This window comes from Pan troglodytes, chromosome 3, assembly GCF_028858775.2.
Source record: "Pan troglodytes isolate AG18354 chromosome 3, NHGRI_mPanTro3-v2.0_pri, whole genome shotgun sequence".
In the NCBI taxonomy this organism is placed as follows: Eukaryota; Metazoa; Chordata; class Mammalia; order Primates; family Hominidae; genus Pan; species Pan troglodytes.
In genome coordinates, this window is record NC_072401.2 from 90,060,651 (window position 1) to 90,080,690 (window position 20,040).

The 20,040-nt window shown below is 40.4% G+C and overlaps 2 protein-coding genes across 15 annotated transcripts in view; one reads left to right on the plus strand and one right to left on the minus strand.

Moving 5' to 3' along the window:
• Positions 1 to 19,839, plus strand: part of HERC3 (HECT and RLD domain containing E3 ubiquitin protein ligase 3) — a 116,308-nt gene extending 96,469 nt beyond the window's left edge. For 10 of the 14 annotated variants that reach the window (XM_016951857.4, XM_054683188.2, XM_063809672.1 and 7 more), the window contains 3 exons: positions 14,949 to 15,132; positions 15,359 to 15,461; positions 18,052 to 19,839. In XM_016951857.4, coding sequence (XP_016807346.1) covers positions 14,949 to 15,132; positions 15,359 to 15,461; positions 18,052 to 18,260 — 496 coding nt within the window. In that variant the 3' untranslated portion in view covers positions 18,261 to 19,839. Of the gene's footprint in view, positions 1 to 794; positions 951 to 14,948; positions 15,133 to 15,358; positions 15,462 to 18,051 lie in introns of all 14 variants that reach the window. The other 4 variants (XR_010156636.1, XR_010156635.1, XR_010156637.1 and 1 more) reach the window with 1 other exon arrangement.
• On the minus strand, positions 6,728 to 8,736 carry NAP1L5 (nucleosome assembly protein 1 like 5). The gene has a single exon (XM_001160970.7). The coding sequence runs from the start codon at positions 8,575 to 8,577 to the stop codon at positions 8,029 to 8,031; it is 549 nt and encodes a 182-aa protein (XP_001160970.2). The 5' UTR covers positions 8,578 to 8,736; the 3' UTR covers positions 6,728 to 8,028.
• Positions 19,840 to 20,040: the final 201 nt, after the last annotated feature.

Genomic DNA, 20,040 nt, shown 5'->3' on the forward strand with positions numbered 1-20,040 from the left:
TTGATTTTCTTTCATAATCTTTCCTTTTGAAAATAGGAATGGCCTGGATGCAGTGGCTCATGCCTGTAATCCCAGAACTTTGGGAGGCCAAGGTGGGTGAATTGCTTGAGCTCAGAAGTTCAAGACCAGCGTGGGCAAGATAGCAAAACCAAGTCTCTACAAAAAAGTTAAAAAAAAAAAAATTAGCCAGGTGTGTGGCAGTGCACATCTGTAGTTCCAGCTACTCAGGAGGCTAAGGTGGGAGGATCACTTGAGCTTGGAAAGTGGAGGCTGTAGTAAGCCATGATCATGCCTCTGCACTCCAGCCTGGACAACAAAGCAAGACCTCATCTCCCCCCGCCCCCGCCAAAAAAAAAAAAAAAAAAAAGTATTGACAGACTTCTTCTTCCATCCTTGACTACTTTTTTTTTTTTTTCGAGACAGAGTCTCACTCTGTCTCCAAGGCTGGAGTGCAGTGGTGCAATCTCGGCTCACTGCAACCTTCACCTCCTGGGTTCAAGTGATTCTTCTGCCTCGGCCTCCCGCATAACTAGGATTACAGGCGTGTACCACCATGCCTGGCTAATTTTTGTATTTTTAGTAGAGATGGGGTTTTGCCATGTTGGCCAGACTGGTCTCGAACTCCTGACCTGAGCTGATCTGCCCGCCTCGGCCTCCCAAAGTGCTGGGATTACAGGCATGAGCCACCGCTCCTGGCCCATCCTTGACATTTTAACAAACAACTCGAAGCTCGTATGATCTCATACATCATTCATTAACCTTTTTTTTTTTTTTTTGTCATGTTAACCTTCCAGACTATCCAAGAAGCCTCAGCTTTGGGGAAAGTGAGCTATAGTATCAGAGTTGAGTGAAATGATGCAGAAGCCACCGAGACACCCAACAAAACTGGCTTCAGTTGATGGAATTATCTTGGCTCTAGAAACCTAATATAGAGGCTAGTCTTGATTCAAGTAAGAATGTTGCAATCAAAACCCTTGATAAGAATCTCTTGGGGCTAAAAGCAGTTTCCTTTATATAACATTGGTACTTTTGTTAACAGTAAATAATTTATCTTCAGGATGTTTATTTCCTTAATAAGAACACGCTTTTTATTCCATATAGTCAGATAATGTTTTTAGAATTGGGAAATTTATGGCAGATCATAAAGCAGATTTGTTAGCCCAGCTGATTTCCCTTCCCTCCTGGTTTTGGGGATTGCTTTATAACATTGTAGATGCATGTGAGTACGTATGTAGATACATACATAGCCTTTAGTCTTTCAAACAATGTCTTGGCTTTTGCATTAAGTTTCAGACAAGATAATGTATGCATCATTTGTTAGAAGCTAACAATGGAATAGGCAAGCATCCTGAGGAAGGGGAACATTCAGAGTGTCCTCATCCTCTGCTGAGTCATCATAGTGCTCTGTGAGTATGATACAGTGGCTGGGGAAATGAATGACCTAGTGCAGGAATAGGCAATTGGCAATGTAGTCTGCAATTGAGGCAGTGGCCAGAACTTATTACTCCTTTTCATATCTTTGTCAAGTTATTTCTCTTAGCATATTTTTTGTCTCTGTCTTTTTTGTTCTCTTTCTGAGTCTGAATTTCTCTCTCTTTCTGTTTCTCCATTTCTCTCTCCCTGTCACTCTCACTGTCTTTCTCCTTATTCAACAGACATTTCTTTGAATCAACAATTGAATTGACTCAACAGTTGTGGGAGAAACTGCAGGAATAGTAAAATATAACACAGTTTGTTTAGGGTGATAAGCTGTTCTCAGATGCAACCATAAATGGAATATGAAGACTAAATTGGGTGGTTGAATCTGAAGGCGTTCAGAGAAGTCAGCTTGGACAGATGCATCTGGGAGGACAGATATGGGATAGAGCTAAGTTTGGAAGCCTGCTAAGATTTGGATACTAGAAAGTAGAGAAGAGGATATAAACATGAAAGGTGCTCTGTAAAGGGATGGAAAAATCTGAGTTGTCGTTTCAGACAGAAATTTTGATTGCATTTTACTGTGTTCAAGATGTACAGAACAGCTTCTGTACTAGGTAGAAATTTAGATTTCGGTTTTTCAGAGTACTCATTGAATACACTGTGAACTCATCCATGCTACTTTAGGCACTGATGTACATGTCTGTGTCACTCAGTGACAGGCAGGAGACCCTGTTGCTGTCACAGTTACCTGTTTGTCTTTGGGCTGCTGTAAAAAAGTACGATAAACTGGATGGCTTATAAACAACACAAATGTATTTGTCATGTTCTGGAGGCTACAAGTCCAAGATTAGGCTGCCAGCATGGTCAGGTTCTGGCGAGGGCCTTCTTCCACGTTGCAGACTGCTGACTTCTCGTTGTATCCTAGCATGGTGGAGAGCAGCGTTGGGAAGCAAGCTCTCATGACTCTTATAAGGACACCAGTCCCATTCATGGTTACTGCTGTACTCTTTACTATAGCTGTTTTGGTTAGGGACCACCAGAAAAAGACATGAATGAATTTTTTTTTCTTTTCATTTTATGCTGCACAAAATAGAAATCTTACCAACAAAGTATATTGAGGTCCTCGTAAGAAAGGCTGTATGAAGTTATAAAAGATTGATCATTATAGTCATTATTTCCTTGGCTATATGCCATAATGTAGTCATTAGCAGTCCTAAATTATATGACTAAGAAAATGAAATAGCTGTAAGAAGAATACCTACTGGCCTTTTAACTTAGGCAGTTGTATACACAGATACTTCTGGCATTGAGGCTGTTTTTGTTAACAGTAAGATATTTGCTGGCATTGCTGCCCCAGGGGAAAATGCCAGAGGAATACCAATTCTGTATTCATAATTTATTCCATTTCATTTGGTTTTAAAATGCTTTCTATCCTTGGACAGAACCTACACAGTCAAATGAGTTGTAGGCATCCAGGTAAAAGAACATGTGTGGCTGATTACTGGTGGCTGCATCATAGACAAATCTTGCCACCAGCTGGTAGTCACATCTGGATAATACTATATCACATGACTACTCATGGTTAAGCATTTCTTATGGTCTATAATATGGTGTTAATTACCATTAGTGAAAAACCCATATGTCATTCTAGATTCCCTAAAATTTACCTTAATTTGATGCAATCAAATTAAATGCAATTGCTGTCTTCCCATTTTCCCCATATTAAAAAAGAAACAGATGACACACACATGGGGCTGGGGGGTGGGGCAGTGGGGGGCAGAGAGTAGAGTAAAGAGATCACATAGTAAGAAATGCCAAACTTAAGGTAAGTGCTTCAAAGGCATCTAGATTCCGTAGTGAGAACCTGAGAATAAAACTCATGCATGACAAACACTTCTTGCTCCTTAAGATCTACTTCAGGACCGCTGGCAGACTTCAGTTGATCTTTCAGGATAGTTTCTGAGGGATGCAGTCTTTAAGATCTGCATTGTATTTGCACTGGACTATTACAGGAACAGCAGAATTAAAATGCCAGTAACACTTCTTGAGTGCTTACCATGCATCAGACACTATTTGAAATATTTTACATGTAAGACTCCCCATTTACTGATGAGGAAACTGAGGCACAGACAGGCATAAGTCTCTTGTTCAAGGTTACACAGCTAGAAGTCCAGGATTCTAAACCAGAGCCAGGATTCAAAGCCAGGTGGTTTGAGTTAGACTGCGCTCCATGGGTATCAGCATATGGCCTCTCAGGGGCTAAGGCTGGGGCTCAAGAGTTCCCATCCTCCTTTCGCCCTAGGAAGAAAAATGACTTTGAAGACTTTGCTGCTTTTCGTTTCAGGCTGACTAGGTAATGTTTTTAAAAAGCAAAATTGTAATAGTTAAAAACATAACTAATATACATATGGAATGGAATGTCTGAATTTTTAAACTTAGGTGAAGACAATGCTTATATTTAAAATGCTATTTCAGAGTACTCATGAATGCCCTTAATAGTGACTGCATGGTTTGCTATGTGAATGTGTATTTTTCTGTTTCTTCACTGTTGAATATTTGGCTTGTTTGTATGTTCTTTTTTATTCCTCTTTTTTCTCTTCCCCCCACCACCATTTTTAATAAGACTATATCAAGTATCTTTTGTGTATAAAGGATTTTGTGCCTTTAAATTTGCTTTTTAATGATAAGGTCTCAGGGGTGAAATGGAATTAAAATGTATAACGTTTGAATTTGTTGGTAGATATTTTTGATAAATTGATTTTGCTAATGAATTATACTCCCTTATATGTCATTATCACCATTTCATCCAGTCCTTAGAAACATGGTGTGTATTCTTTAAAAAAAAAGTTGCATTTCTTTCACACATAGGCTACTTTACATAGTCTACACAGTATTGATCTATTTTACTGCTGTTTACCTCTAAAATATTTGTTTAAAAAATGAATTAACTAGAAGGTGGTGGTTGCACAGCATTATGAATGTACAAAACGCCACTGAATTGTTCCCTTTAAAATGGTTAATTTTATGTTATGCAAATTTCACCTCAATAAAAAGTGTGTACATGTGTGTATATGTGTAAATGTGTCTATGTGTATGCATTGAGTGTGCATTCTCAGGCAGAGAGAGCTGCCATGCCATTTTTCACAGTAAGCATCGGCATGCCAGTTTTCTGCGTAATACTCAGAGAGTTGGTTGAGTGTGTATTGCATGCTTCCTTTCTTTCTGCCAGTTATTTTGTGCTTTGTTGACTAATTTTGGCCTATAATAGGTTAAAATGGTTTATGAATGATAGTGTTTGACCTACCTTGAAGCAAGGGTATCCTGTTAGATGTTAACATGCAGGTTTTAGGGTTGCCAGAGAAACTATCAAATAAGCAGTCCAGGAAACAATATAAAGATTAGCCCAGTTAGGAAGTGGCAGAAATCGCTTGATGTCACAAACATCCCTGTGTCCTTAGAGAAGTGGCCAACAATTCTCTAAGCTAGAAAACCCCACAGCTAAAGTCTTATCATAAACAAAAGAAAGATTGCTGGCCAGAGCACATAGCTAGGAACACTTGTCTCTAGACCCTGCCAGAGCCCCGGCTCACCTAGTGCTGCAGGTTCAGGAACACGCAGCACTAGGTGAGTTCTTTCTGCCTCAGGCAGGGTTTGCAGTCTTTCCTCTTTTTAGAGACTCTGCTGATGTCCTTTATGTATTTCTCTAGTAGGACTTAATAATTTTCATATGATTCATAGGAACTCTTCATTATGTTTATGACTATTAACCCTTTGCCATCCATATTTATTGTAGGTTTTATCCTCTGTTTTTGGTTTTGAAGATGTAGAGTGTGTCTTTAACTCTGTGATTTCTTAATTTTTGTGTTGTCATGTGTGTTATTTCTTTTGGTCTTATACCACTCTAATCCTAGCCATTCCCTGTCCAGTAATTGATATTTAATATATTTTCTTCAGTTAGTCTGTAGTCTGAGGTAAAAATGTAAACTGTTTCCAAATTGCTAAAGGTTTTCTTAGCTGTTCTTAAGGTGAACATTATGGTAATTATATTAGGTTCCAGATCCAGTTTGAGTTTTGATTAGAATTGTGATAAAAGTTAATTTGGGAAGAACTGACGTTTTTGTGATATTCAGTCTTACTATCCAAAGGCTTATGTTATGTTTGTTTTTTATTTTTACATAGGTCATACACATTTCTTATTAGAGGTTTTATAAATGTTTTGATTTCTTATTTTTACTCTGAGAGCCTTTCACATATATTTTGATCATTATTACTGCCTATAAATGGTTATTGGTTTTTGTGTATTTATCTGATAACTGGTCAGTTCATCAAACTTATTAAATTGAATTGTTTTCCAGTTGATTCTCTTGGGTTTTCTATATGTAAAAAAATTTCCCAATACTTATGCCTCTTAGTTGTGTTTCAATCGTTTTTGCTTTTTACTGGAACCAGAAAAATAGTAAAATGATAGTCTCTCTCATTCCTGGATATAAGAAATCAATATTAAATTTTATTAGATTTTTTCTCTATTAAGATAATCATATGATTAAGATAATCAGAACTTTGTATGTAATGTATTATTCTGATTTTCTCTTTTGGTTGGCCTGAGCATAATGAAGATTAACTTTACCTTAAGGTTGTTTGTACTCAACAATCTGTTGTGATGAGCAACAGGTCAGTGCTGCCTTCCATTCCCTAGGATAAAGCAATATAATTTTGCTTCTTTGTAATTTTAACCCTTCAGGGAAAAGGAAGCAAATGGCATCTGATTTTTTAATTTTTCTGGAGTCCAGTTTTTAAAAAAACTTTCTGCTTCATTCAGAATGAAGCAAACATAAAGTTGAAATAGCCTTTTTTATCCTTTCTGGGAGATGATAAAAACCTGATATTATATTGAGGAAACCAAAACAAGATAGTTTATTTAATTTCCTGCATTTCTGAATTAAAGGCCACATTCTTCTCTCATAATAAGGAATCAAAAACATAGGGAGGGATGTAGTGATGTCTCTTTCTCCCATTTTGTAACAGGAGAGAAAGAGGATTGAATTTCCAATCACTGTCTTTATCTTTCATGTAATAATAATAGCTAAGAATTATTCAGCACTTACCATGGTTTGGATGCTATTCTATAGGATTTATATGTATTAATCCATTTGCTCTTCATAGTAACCCATGAGGAAGGGACTATTCCTATTCCCTTTTGTAGATGAGGAGAAACTGGCCACTGAGAGTATTAGCTGAGTTGCCTAAGGTACATTACTAATAGGAGGCAGAGCTGGGATTTGAATGCAGGCAGTCACAGTACCGAGTCTTTTATATATATATTTTTGAAAATACTGTTTTATTAACACCACAGTGATAAACAACTTTAAGCTTATGTTTCTTTATAGATCACTGGCTCACACATAATTCAAAACCCACACAGAAGCTAAGAGTCTTTACATTAAATATATTCTTCCTAAAAATCCTTACTGTATGCATCTGTCCTCAAGCAGTAAAATTTGATTATGCACCATTTTATAATTAATATGTCACATTTACATAGCAAAATAATGAAGGCACAGCTAATACAAGCAAACTTAAACCCTTTCTACTTCTGAGCTGGGGGTAGGGGCACACACTTGGACTGGTTCTTCAAGTATATATTTTTTCCAAACATTAGCTTCAGTGAAGAGTTCTGATGATTTTCACAGCTACACCCTAAAAGCTACATGACAGAAAGACGTCACAAGGCGCAAAGTACATAACGCTGGATACACATGCTTTACAGAATTTGCTACATTCTACATCTCTTCAAGTAAATTAATATTTCTAAAACGCTAGGCAAAGTGATTTAATACTTAAACATATTTGGGGTATTTTTTACATCTTTGTAAATAGACACTACTAAGAAAACACAAACATGAGATTGTAACTAATGAATACATATGTTGACAGTATTTTACAGGTTTTACACCCTCCTTCTTGGAACCATGTTGTTTCTCTAAATTCAAATACTCAAAACATTTTTCAGAACTTGAAATGGCAGTTTTCCTGGCCTTATTAACAGTAGTGTCATGATCTCCATTGCAATCTTCCTCAATGCCATCAATCTCCTGTGAAGTGTAAAGCTGATGTCTGCGTTACAAAAGCAAAGTCTCAAAGATGACGTTTTTCTTGGGTTCTGCCTTCTCTGCACTGCGAAATGTCATGAGTAAAGAAATTTAAGAATTAAGCACTGAGAACGTGTTCAGTCATGGCTTGGGTGTTCCATGTGTAGCGTATGCTGTGTGATGAATGGGTTTCAAAGTGACGTTCTTTACTTCGCATCTGCTAACACCCTTTGTAAACCTCAATCCTCAGAGAAGAGACCATGAAAACATAATTTTGGGTTTAATTCAGTTTTCTTTAACACCTTTTGATATATTTATTATGTTCAAAATGAAAGTCAAATTTGAATCGAGCTGGCCAGGATCTAATTGCTTTAATTTAATCTATTTTAGGAATGTCAGAATAAATTCACATTGTATTTTGGTCAAAAACCTGAGCCTTTTTAAGTCCATCGATATTCTGGGAAAAACAAAACCAGGCTTTTTTCTTCGTGGGCTTTCTCTTCATCCATCTCTGCCCCCCTTACTTCTTGGCGTCATCAGGCATCTCGGCGTGGGCATCGTCATGTTTGGCCCCCGCGGCAGCCTCTGCCGCAGCCTCCTCCTCCTCCTCGTCTTCCCCCTCCTCCTCGTCATCCTCGTACTCCTCTTCCTCCTCCTCCTCCCCCTCCAAGGTCCATGCACACCCCTCCATCTCGCCGGTGAGCTCTTGGATCTTGGCGAGTAGGGGCTTATAGATGTCATTATACTTTTTTTCCAGAGCCTGAAATTCCTTATCAAATTTGGCTTCTATCTTATCGCATCGCTTCTGCAGCTTTTTGAGGGCCAGGACTCGGCATTTCACCGAATTAGGCAGGCTCTCGATAAAGTCATTTTTCGGCTTTGGGGCATTCTCTGCAGGGGTCTGGGGCTCCTCAGCCATCTCACCAGCCGCGCTGTCAGGGTCACCAGCCGCGCTGTCACAGTCTCCACCCTGCGCACCGCCTTCCGCCATTACCTCCTCCGCCGCTGCCTCCGCCGCTGCCGCCGCCTGGCTAGGCTCCGCAGGCCCCTGGTTTTCCGAGTCGGCCATGTTAGAGGAGAAGCCGCAGAGGTCTAGGAGGGCTCCCGCAGAGGCCCTGCACCCGAGCTGGTCCAGAGAGATCTTGCGGATGCGGCAAGTGGCGGTGACGTGCGGCCGCGGGAATGACGTTGGCCGCGGCCCCGCCTCCTGCCTTCGCGGCACTTGACTGGCTTCCCACTATCAGCTGACGGCCGTGTGCTCATACTGCACCAGATTCCTCCTGTTGCTACCCTGACATCTTCTGGGCCCTCAACACCCGCCTGTTGGACAGACACCCTGTTCCCAGCCCACCCATGTACCCACCCCTGTAGAGCTGGGCTGGGAGTGTCAGTAGCTGCCCGAGGTGCTTCTTCAGGAACTGCATAGATGGCCTCAGACCGTTTTCCGTGTGCTCCTCACCCCCATCCAGGCCCTTCTACAAATGCCAGTGCATATGTCTTCGCTTTCCTCTGCATCTCTCTCCATAGCTGGCGTTTGATCACCTCTTAGATTCCTCCACATTCCTCTCCATGCAGTGGAGGAATGGGCAAGCTGGCTCCATTCCACCCCTTTGGGGACCTGGGGTGCATGTGTGTGGATAGGGCAGCTTGCATATCCAAGCTCTGTACCTATGTGTCCACCCAACACCCCCTTGGCCATCCCACACACCTAGCGGCATATATCTTGGTGGCAAGGTCGTCTCTCAGCAGGACTCCCCTGGAAGCAGTTTTGGAGCCATTTGGGTAGGAAATCTCAGAGCTCCCGGTGTCCTGGTGTGTGTTCTAGAAGATCCTACAGAATCTTTGGCCTGTGGGAAGGACTAAAGCTTGAGGAGGGCTGAAAAAAAGCAAGTCTTTCTAAAGCATGGGGCCCAGGGCCAAGGCCCCCTCTTATCTTGGTTAAAGCATGTGCCATCTATCCCACCCCGCTCACATTCGTCTTCCCTGCCTTCCCCTAACACCGTCTGCTTCCCTGCCTTCCCCACTATCTGTTTTCACACCTTTCCACACCACATCTTCTCCCTCCCTCCTGCCCCTCCCCCGCACTGTCTTATGCCCCACCTTCTGCCCATCTTCTTCCCCGCCTTCTTCCCCACTCACTGCCTCCTTCCTCACCTTCCCCCCCCGCACTGTCCTTTTCCCCACCCTCCTCACCCTCTTCTTCCCCACCCTCCTTACCCTCTTCTTCCCCACCTTCCTCACCCTCCTCACCCTCTTCTTCCCCCACCCTCCTCACCCTCTTCTTCCTCACCCACTGCCTTCTTCACCTTCCGCCCCCGAACTTTTTCCTCATGCTCCTCACCCTCTTCTTCCTCACCCTCTTCACCCTCTTCTTCCCCACCCCCTAGCCCCACCCTCTTCCCACCCACCCCCAGCCCCGCCTTCTTCCTCCCCACCCACCCACCCAGCCCCACCCCACTCATCTACCCAGCTCCACCCTCTTCTTCCCCACCGACCCACCCCTACCCTCTTCTTCCCCACCCACCCACCCCTACCTGCTTCTTCCCCACCCACCTACCCAGCCCCACCCTCTTCTTCCCCACCCACCCACCCAGCCCCACCCTCTTCTTCCCCACCCACCCACCCAGCCCCACCCTCTTCTTCCCCACCCTCTTCCTCCCCACCCACCTACCCAGCCCCACCCTCTTCTTCCCCACCCTGCCCACCATCTTCTTCCCCACGATCTGTCTTCTTCCCCACCTTCCCCCACGGTCTTCGCCACCTTCCCCCAACCGTCTTCTTTACCCTGCTCACCGTCTTCTTACTGGCTCACCATCTTCTCTGCCTTCTTTCTCACTCCCATATATCATCTCTTTTGATGGCTACAGCTGTCTTGAGATTAGGAATGATGTTTCTCATTTTACAGATAGTAAACTTAGAAGCAAATACAGTGAAATCATCTTACTGCATGTATCACTTAATTGGCAGATGCAGGGGCAGAAAACAGGCCTTTTGACCCCTATAGTATGGATGTTGTGACAGACTTTAAAAAAAAATCCCACATTTTGGTTAAATTCATTTGACTAACTTAACTTGCTTAAAATATTTGGGGCATGTTCATCTTTCAAGATTTTTATTTTCCTGTCTCAACAGATCTTAAAACTTAGTGTTAAACCAGACTGTTTTTTAAGAAGTCTGGCTTATTGAGGTATCATTTACATAACAGTAAAATTTGTCCTTTTGGGCGTGCTTTCACAAGCAAATACAGTAATGTAAGCACTGTAGTAATCAAGATATAGAACAGTAAATAGTCCCCTAAAAGTCCGTTGTGGCCCTTCCCCAGCATCCAGCTCTGGTGAGCACTGTGCTGTTCTCTGTCTCAGTACTTCTGTTTTTTCCAGAATGTCAGGTAAATTGAATCATATGAATGTAGCCATTTGAGCCTGGCTTTTTTTTACTAGCAGAGTACATTTGAGATTGATTTATGTTGCTGTATATATTAGTAAATTTATTTTTTTATTATTTTTTATTTTACTTTTTATTATTGGGTAGTATTCCCATTTGTGGTGTTTGCAGTTTTTCATAATTGTGAATAATGCTGTGACCATTCATCTACAGGTTTCTCTATGAGCATGGACTTTTATTTCTCTTGGGTAGACACCTAGCAGTGGGATTGCTGGGTCATACAGTAAATGTACGCTTAACTTCATAAGAAGCTGCCACACTGTTTCCCAAGGTGGCTTTAATCTGTTTAGTGTTGCTAAAAGAGAAGACCGGAGGCTGCTAGCTAAAAGGTTCAAGATTGGGCATGTAGATGGTGAGAGTCTCAGGCTGCTTCCTGAGACTGTTGAGCTATTTCTACCAATAGTCTCTTAAGTGAAATCTAGGTTTTTCTATCAAGCTCCTCAAAACTCTTTCAGGCTCTACCTATTTCCTCATTTCAAAGGCACATCTGCGTTTTTAGGTATTTGCTGTTGTAGTACTGTACTTCTTAGTACCGAAATCTATATGTCAGTGTTCTCCAGAGAAACAGAACCAACAGGGTGTGAAGCCGAGGGGGGTGGGGGCAAGGAGGGATTTATTTTAAAGAATTGGTTCATGTGATTGTGGGGGCTGTCAAACCCGAAATCTGCAGGGTAGGCTGTAAGGCTAGAAATTCTGGCAATAGTTAATATTTAAATCTTGAGTCCAAAGACAGTCTGGAGGCAGAATTCTTTCCTCTTTGGAGGACCTCAAGTCTTTTTCTCTTAAGGCCTTCAACTGATTGGATATGGCCTACCCACATTATGGAGGGTAACCTGCTTTACTCAAAGTCAATGAATTTAAATGTTCATCCCAACTAAAAAAATACCTTAACAACATCCAGACTGGTGTTTGACCAAACAACTGGATGCCATAGCCTAGCCAAGTTGACCTATAAAATTAACCATCACAGTCTGTAATAAAAATTGTTGTGATGGTGTTTCTCTTGGGTAATTGTATCAGAAAAATGTCATTAGTTTAGTGTCATGGATTTCAGAGAAGTGAGGTGTTATATACGGTGTGAGAAACTTTCAGCATCAATGATTAACATGTACAATAATCTTTTTACATTAGTGGCTTTATTTTAAAGATTGCACAGTTATACCATTTTAAAAATGGGAAAAGGGAGGCTTACTAGTTAGATACAGAAGATGGCAGAGCCTGTATTTGAACCCCTGTCTGCCTCACTTATCCACTGTATTACACCATTTGTTGGCTAGTTATTGGTGTGGATGGTGAACATGTAAAAACTATCTGCTTGGAGGAAACCCAATAATTCAAATGTAGCTTTATGAAGTATTAAATTACAGTGATGGATAAGTAGTAAATAACTATCTTCATGATGTGAAGTTTTAAAATTGTTTTTAATCTAAAATACAAAAAGTTAATGTGACAAACATTTGCATATATGATCCACAGTCAACAGGTATTTGCTTCAGATTTTTTAATAAAAGAAAAAAATGACTGATACCGCTGTACATACCCTTAATTCCAAATTACTGATACTGTTGTACATACCCTTAATTCCATTCCCCTCTTCCTGCCCTTCTTTCTTACACAGACAAAACTCTTATGAATTTGATACGGTTTTTTTATGTTTTTATACTTTTTATAATAAACATGTATGTTAAAACAGATTTTTTTTTTTTTTTTGAGATAGGGTCTTGCTTTGTCACCCGGGCTGAAGTACAGTGGCGTGATCATGGCTCACTGCAGCCTTGACCTCCTGGGCTCAGGTGATTCTCCCACCTCAGCCTTCTGAGCAGCTGGGACTACAGGCATACACCACCAGGCCTGGCTAATTTTTTGTAGAGACTGGGTCTTGCCATGTTGCCCAGGCTGGTTTTGAATTCTGGGCTGAAGCCATCTGCCTGCCTCAGCCTCCCAAAGTGCTGGGATTATAGGCATGAGCCACTGCACCTGGCTAGACAAAGATCTTTTTACATTAATGTCTTTGTTTTTAAAAATGAACACGTACACATCTTATGTATGCATCATATTTATAATTTCATACTCATAAGCAAAATCTCATATCCATAAACAATACGATAATACTAGTTAATACTTACAAAGTAATTGTTATACACCAGCCTTGGTTTAAGCACTCTTACATGTATTCACTCATTTAATCCTAAAGCAGTCCCATGTGTTATCTACTCTTACTCTCCCCATTTTACAAATGAGGACACAGGCATGGAGAAGTTAAATAACTTGCCCAAGGGTCACAAGCTCTAAGTGACAGAGCTACTACCTTTTATAAGTAGCATTGTTTTAAGTGTTAAAACACAACTTACATAAATGCCATCATATTTTACTGAACATGCAAATACTCGATTTTCACTCAGCATTGTTCTTGAGATTCTATTCATTTTGCTAAGTTTAGATCTAGTTAATTCCATCAAAGTGCTCTGCTTTATGGTTTCCATCATATGACTCTACCATCTTTTCCTTGTCCATGTTCATATTAATGGATATTTAGTGTTGTTTCTCTAAATTCTCTGTATTGCAAGAAAATGCTGCAGTAAACTTCCCTGCACTCATCTTCTTGTGCACACATGTTAGCGTCTCTGCATTACCTACCCGCTAGCACAGTGGCATGGTCAAGGGTATTTACATTTTCAACTTCTCTAGATATTGACAGAATTTCCCCCCAAAATGTTTATGTCTAGGTTCACAGTTTATATTTCCACTTGTGAGAGACTGAATATTCCTATGGACAATGGCCAGGCCATATATAAATAAACATGGAGCTGAGACCCACAATCTGCAGCAACCTGCCCGGGAAACCAACCTCTTATCTGCAATAAGCAGCCCAGGAAGCCAGCCTGCTATAAGTCAGACTTGCAGGCAGCCTGATTGCCATCTCTCTCGATAACTTCTGTAACAGTGGGCCCAAATAGGCCAGGATGTGATTAGTAATCAGCAGCTTCCCTAATTTTTGTTCCTACTTCCAACTTAGGGCCAACCAGAGAAAGCCAAATACACACCCTTAACCAGTCACATAGGATGCCCCACTTCTAGTTAGCCCACCTGCAGCTTCCCCAGACTAGCAGCCTCCAATCAGAGTGTACCTGAAGCCTTCCCTCTTTCCACTGTAAAGCTTTTCCACTCCTCTGCTTGATTTTGAGTCTCTGCCACAACACAAGTGACAGTGGCTGACTCTCTTGCTATAGCAGCTCTGAAAAAATAGCCTTTGCTCTTCTCATTTGGTTGATCTTTATATATTTCCATGGTTGCGATATGGTTCCCATCATTTCAGTTGATCTTCCTACCAGCTGCCTATGAGGTTTCTGTTTTCCCCACACCTTCACCATATTGATATAATCTCATTTTTAAACTTAGGCCAGTCTGATGAGTGCAAATGACAATTCACTCGTCTTCATTTGCATTTGCCTGATTATTAGTGAGATGGAGCCTTTATTTGAGATGGTTCTTCCCAGAGGTAAAGGTTTTATAAACAAGGAGTTATAAAATGAACCTTTTAAAATAGGTGAGGATACAAGTATCAAGTGGTTTAGCTTTATTTGTTTCTGAGGATAGGGAAAATGGCCTAGAACTGTTATCCTAGACTTTTTATTTTAAGCAGAAAAGGTCTTACTATTTTTTCCACACTAAATTTTAAGCAGGACTTTTAACATGAAAACTGGAATACCTCAGGTAAAGCCAGTAGTTTAGTTCTATATACCTGGCCTGCTCCCCTTCCTATCTGGCTTATCCTGCCTTGGATCACCTGAGGCACTTGGTGGAATGTTAGTTAGGGCTGGGGATGGAGAGGGAGGAGAGGAGAGCTGGTAACCTATATGATGCCTTAGGATGCCTCCTGATTTGAGAATTTGATGAAATTCCATTTTTTATCACTCCCAATCTCAGTGTAGAAGGGTAACTTCATAAGCTTTACAAGACTTTGAGCTAAATGTATTTTCTTTTGTGTTCTGGCAGGCAGGAATTTGTGGATGCTTATGTGAATTATGTCTTCCAAATCTCAGTTCATGAATGGTACACAGCCTTCTCTAGTGGCTTCCTAAAGGTGTGTGGTGGCAAAGTACTTGAGCTCTTCCAGCCTTCAGAACTGAGGGCTATGATGGTGGGGAACAGCAACTACAACTGGGAAGAACTGGAAGAGGTAAGCACAAAAAATCCTTTAACTCCTTTAACTCTGGCGAAGCAGCAGCAGCTTGGGGAGGTGTTCCCGGAGCCTGGTCTCGTTCCAAGCATACTGTGGTTGAGTTAGATTTAGAGGTGTCCTGTATCTCAGCACTTATTTCTTAGCCTCAAATGCAAATGATATATAATGTCCACTATAATATTCTTCCAAGATACATTTTTTTCTTTTTCTCTTTTTTGGACAGACTGCCATCTACAAGGGAGATTACTCGGCCACACATCCCACTGTAAAACTATTTTGGGAAACATTTCATGAGTTTCCATTGGAAAAGAAGAAGAAGTTTCTCTGTAAGTATCAGTAATCTCAATATGGTATTTGTCTACATTTTAATCTTACATACAGTATAGGATGATATGCTCCACAGCTGAGGCTTAACTCATTTAAATGGTAAAGACCAGGTAATTCACTATATGTATGTTTTTTGTCTTAATGTTATCTCAGGCACAATATAGGTTGTTAATCCAGATCTGTTGCCTAACAAGAGGGGTTGCATGAAAGGAAGAAAAGAAGCATCTCACTGATTTTTCTTTTCTTTCTTTCTTTCTTTCTTTTTTTTTTTTTTTTTTGAGACAGAGTCTTACTCTGTTGCCCAGGCTGGAGTGCAGTGGTGTGATCTCAGCTCACTGCAACCTCTGCCTCCTGGATTCAAATGATTCTCATGCCTCAGCCTCCCAAGTAGCTAGGACTACAGGCACCTGCCACCATGCCTGGCAGATTTTTATATTTTTAGTAGAGATGGGCTTTCACCATGTTGCCCAGACTGGTCCTGGTCTTGAACTCCTGACCTCAAGTGATCCGCCTGTTTTGGCCTCCCCAAATGCTGGGATTACAGGTGTGAGCCACCACGCCTGGCCTGATTTTTAAATTATTCTAAAAATACCAATTATTTTATATGTAAGTTATTCAAGTATTACATTTATGAAGTCAAATTGTTTGGATTAACCTCTCTTATCTCTCTAGCCTTTAAAATATATTACAAAGTATCCAGATGGAACTGGGAAGGTGTGATTTATAGCAGCTTTATTGGGCTATAATTTATATACCATACTCATTTAAAGTGTATATTTCAGTGTACACACAGTTGTGAAACTAACACACAGTCAATTGTAGAATACATTCATAACCTCAAAAAAGAAACCCCATACCTATTAGCAGTCATTCTCCATTTCTTCCCAGCTCCCCCACCAGTCTTTCTGTCTCTATGGATTTGCCTATTCTGGATATTTCATGCAAATTGAATCATACAATATGTAGACCTTTGTGGCTGGCTGAATGACATTTGAGAAGGGTAATAATACCTTTGGAAAGGAGAATGAATTCTAATTTACATGAACAAATTCAGCCTTTTAAAAATGGTTGAAATATTCCCCTTCCTGTGTCCATGTGATCTCATTGTTCAATTCCCACCTATGAGTGAGAATATGCGGTGTTTGGTTTTTTGTTCTTGCGATAGTTTACTGAGAATGATGGTTTCCAATTTCATCCATGTCCCTACAAAGGATATGAACTCATCATTTTTGACTGTGGTGGGGAGGGGGGAGGGGGGAGGGATAGCATTGGGAGATATACCTAATGCTAGATGACGAGTTAGTGGGTGCAGCGCACCAGCATGGCACATGTATACATATGTAACTAACCTGCACAATGTGCACATGTACCCTAAAACTTAAAGTATAATAAAAAATAAAAAATATAAAAAAAAATAAAATAAAATAAAATAAATAAAATAAAAATAAAAAAGCCATGTATAAAAAAAATAAAAATAAAAATAAAAATAAAAATGGTTGAAATATTTCTCAGTTTGTGTCTGTGTGTAATCAGCGTCAGAAATTAGCTAGTGCATAGTATGGAATTTTAGTCATGTAAAATCAAAGCACAGGGTTTGATAGGCAGTCTATTTTGCTTTATAAGTTGGAGCATATATTAGTATTAATGTAGGACTTAACAGGTTCTGCTGCTCACATGGGAGCAAGGATGAGAGGAAGTGGAGATCTTACACAAGAATTCTTAAAAAGAGGGACCACTTCTCCTCTGCCTGGCTGCATTGGCTATTGAGAAGCAGTAGTGGAAGAGCTGAATGACAGGTTAAGGTTTGCCAAGTGAGCTTGTAGGGCTGTGACATTCAAGAGATGCCTGCTCATGGTCCTGGAATTTCCCTAGAAAATGGCACTTTCTGTTCATTAGACTTACAGAAATGTTTGTTAACTCTGGAGATTTTTGGCAAGAAACTTTATGTATCACAGCCTCAGGGAATGGCAGGTTATTTGAAAGTGCTTCTTAACTAATGATTTTCTTATAGTAATTTCCAGCAATTCAACTATGAGAGTGTTGTTCAGCACTAGAAAACAAGGAAAGACAGCTGGCTGTCTTTCTCTGTCTGTCCCCCTCTCTCTCTTTTGCCAAGTCACAGTGCATGTCACAAGAGTGCAATGTCTAACATAATGTTTGGGTCAGCTCTTCGGGTTTAAGAAAAATGGAGACGTGGAAAGGAGAGCAAATAGATCCTAAACGGAATTCCGTAGACAAGGTGGTACAGGCATCAGGCACTTGAGGTGAGAGGAGACCCTGAGGTCAGAGACTTCAGTCTTCTTCTGTTTTCCCCTTAAGATCAGCTCCTCTTTTCCTATGACAGCAATTCCTTCCCTCTTTGATTTTGTGAAATCTAACATTTGTGAGGGCGTACATTTGATTGAGGCCTTTTTTTTTTCTTAATGGCATCTAATTATCATTCCACAGGATGCATATTGGCACATAAATGTAATTGTACTTCTCATGCAAGCCACAGGGTGTCATGCCTTCCTCTCCTGTTGCCAGAAGGATCTCTGAGATCCATTTTCCGTTTGCTTAGCTGCTAATGCCATTTCTCGTTCTCCCCAGTGTTCCTGACAGGCAGCGATCGGATTCCCATCTACGGCATGGCCAGTCTGCAGATTGTCATCCAGTCCACAGCCAGCGGGGAGGAGTACTTGCCGGTGGCCCACACTTGCTACAACCTTCTTGACCTCCCCAAGTACAGCAGCAAAGAGATTCTGAGTGCCCGGCTGACCCAGGCCCTTGACAACTATGAGGGGTTTAGTTTGGCCTGAGGCTTCTCAGCTTGTCCAGTATTTCCCTTCGTTCCTCAGTGTCCACATTGAGGCCTATACAGAAAATCATGGGGAGTGATTTCTATTTTTTTATTGTCTAAGTGGGTTGGGACTTTTAAATACTGAGCCTGGTTGATGTGTTTCTGGGATTGTATAGCAGTAAACAACCTTTTTGAAAAATTAGAGGTTGGGGATGGGGTGAAAAATTGGCCCTTGTATGGGAGGTGTTTTTGTTTTTGTTTTAAACCAAACTACCCAGTATTCCTTGCACTTGTGAATGTGTTGCACTCTGCTGGATGAAATGGCAGTGGATTTTTAAACTTTAATTTCCCAAATGTTTCTCTCAGCCCTGATCTTTTCTCACAGTGCTTCCTTGTCCTTCTCCTAACTTCTCATTCCTCTATAAGAATGATTTAGACTGACCTGTCCTTTTTTATCTGCGCATGCGAGAACATCACCTTCCTCTGTACACTTGGAAATGCCTCTGGCTTGTTGCAGCCCTCCTTTAACCCAAAGGAGGAAAGGACTGCTTCAGAAACTCCCAATTCCAAAAAGCTGAGTCTGGGTCCATTATTTTGGCAGAACTCCTAAGAATTTATGGGAGCCTATATAAACATATCTTGCTTTTAAAAAGTTCTTGAGGGAATAGCAACTTTCCCATGGCTGTGCCTATTTCCTAGACCTTTTAAAAGATGTGCAGAGCAGCTTAGCATTCGTTGCAGCTGAGCCTAATTTTTTCTTGCTCATCCTTGTCCCTTTGACAATAAGGTTAATTGATAGACCCACCACCTCTTGCACTCTCGCTTTTGGAGCAAGTTGCATTAACTATTTTGAGTCTCTATATTGTCCAAGAAAAGTAGAAATAATAAATTTACTTTCCCTTTTTCTATCACCTTATGTCCTCTACCATTTTCTCCTTCCTCCCTTCCCTTATTTTCTCCTTTTCGTACCCTGCGTCCTCCCTGATTTTCCTTTCGTTTCTTCTTTATTTTATCCCATTCTCTGTTACTTGACTCAGTGCTCCCTTCCTCTCCTCTCCTTCTAGTGGATGCATGCAGCCTTTTTTTCAATTTTTATTTAAATTGCAAAATTTTTACTCAGATTTTTTTTCCTCTTCCCTAATTGCTAAGATTTAAGGACGTTCTTTATTATGAAACTTTATCACATTCAAAATGTTTGTTTACAGTGGGATTTTAGGGGGGATGGTGTTTAAATCAAATATATGTATTTTAAAAATAATGACATGCTCAACCTTCCTCATCATGGAGTAAGAAAATTCTACATGATTAAAGAATCCATGTAAGTCTAATTTTAAATTCCTAGTAACTAGAGAAAAGACTTATTTATATAAAATGAAGTATTTATGAACTGTGATAAAGCATCAAATCTTGATGAAGGATTGTAGATTTTTGCTTTTTCTTTTTGTTTTTAAAACTTATTCCAATTGCTAAATTGGTAGTTTTTCAGTCTTTATAAATACAGGATTAAAAATATATATACAGTTATATGAAATGTTTATTTTCTATGTGTGTGCATATAGTTCAATATTATGCAATAAATTTGGTGTTTTAACTTAAAACTATTTCTTATTGTACTTGCAGAATGGATAGCTTGCTTTCAGTAGAAGCATTAGGTCATATACTCAGATAATCTAATAGAAGGTCAGATTTGATTCCTGCATAAGAAAGTAGAGCCAAGTGCTGCAGAAATGGAGAAGAAGGCAGGGGCAAGGAGCAGATGGCATTAAGGAAGAATGAAGTTTTTGAAGGTTGGGATGGAC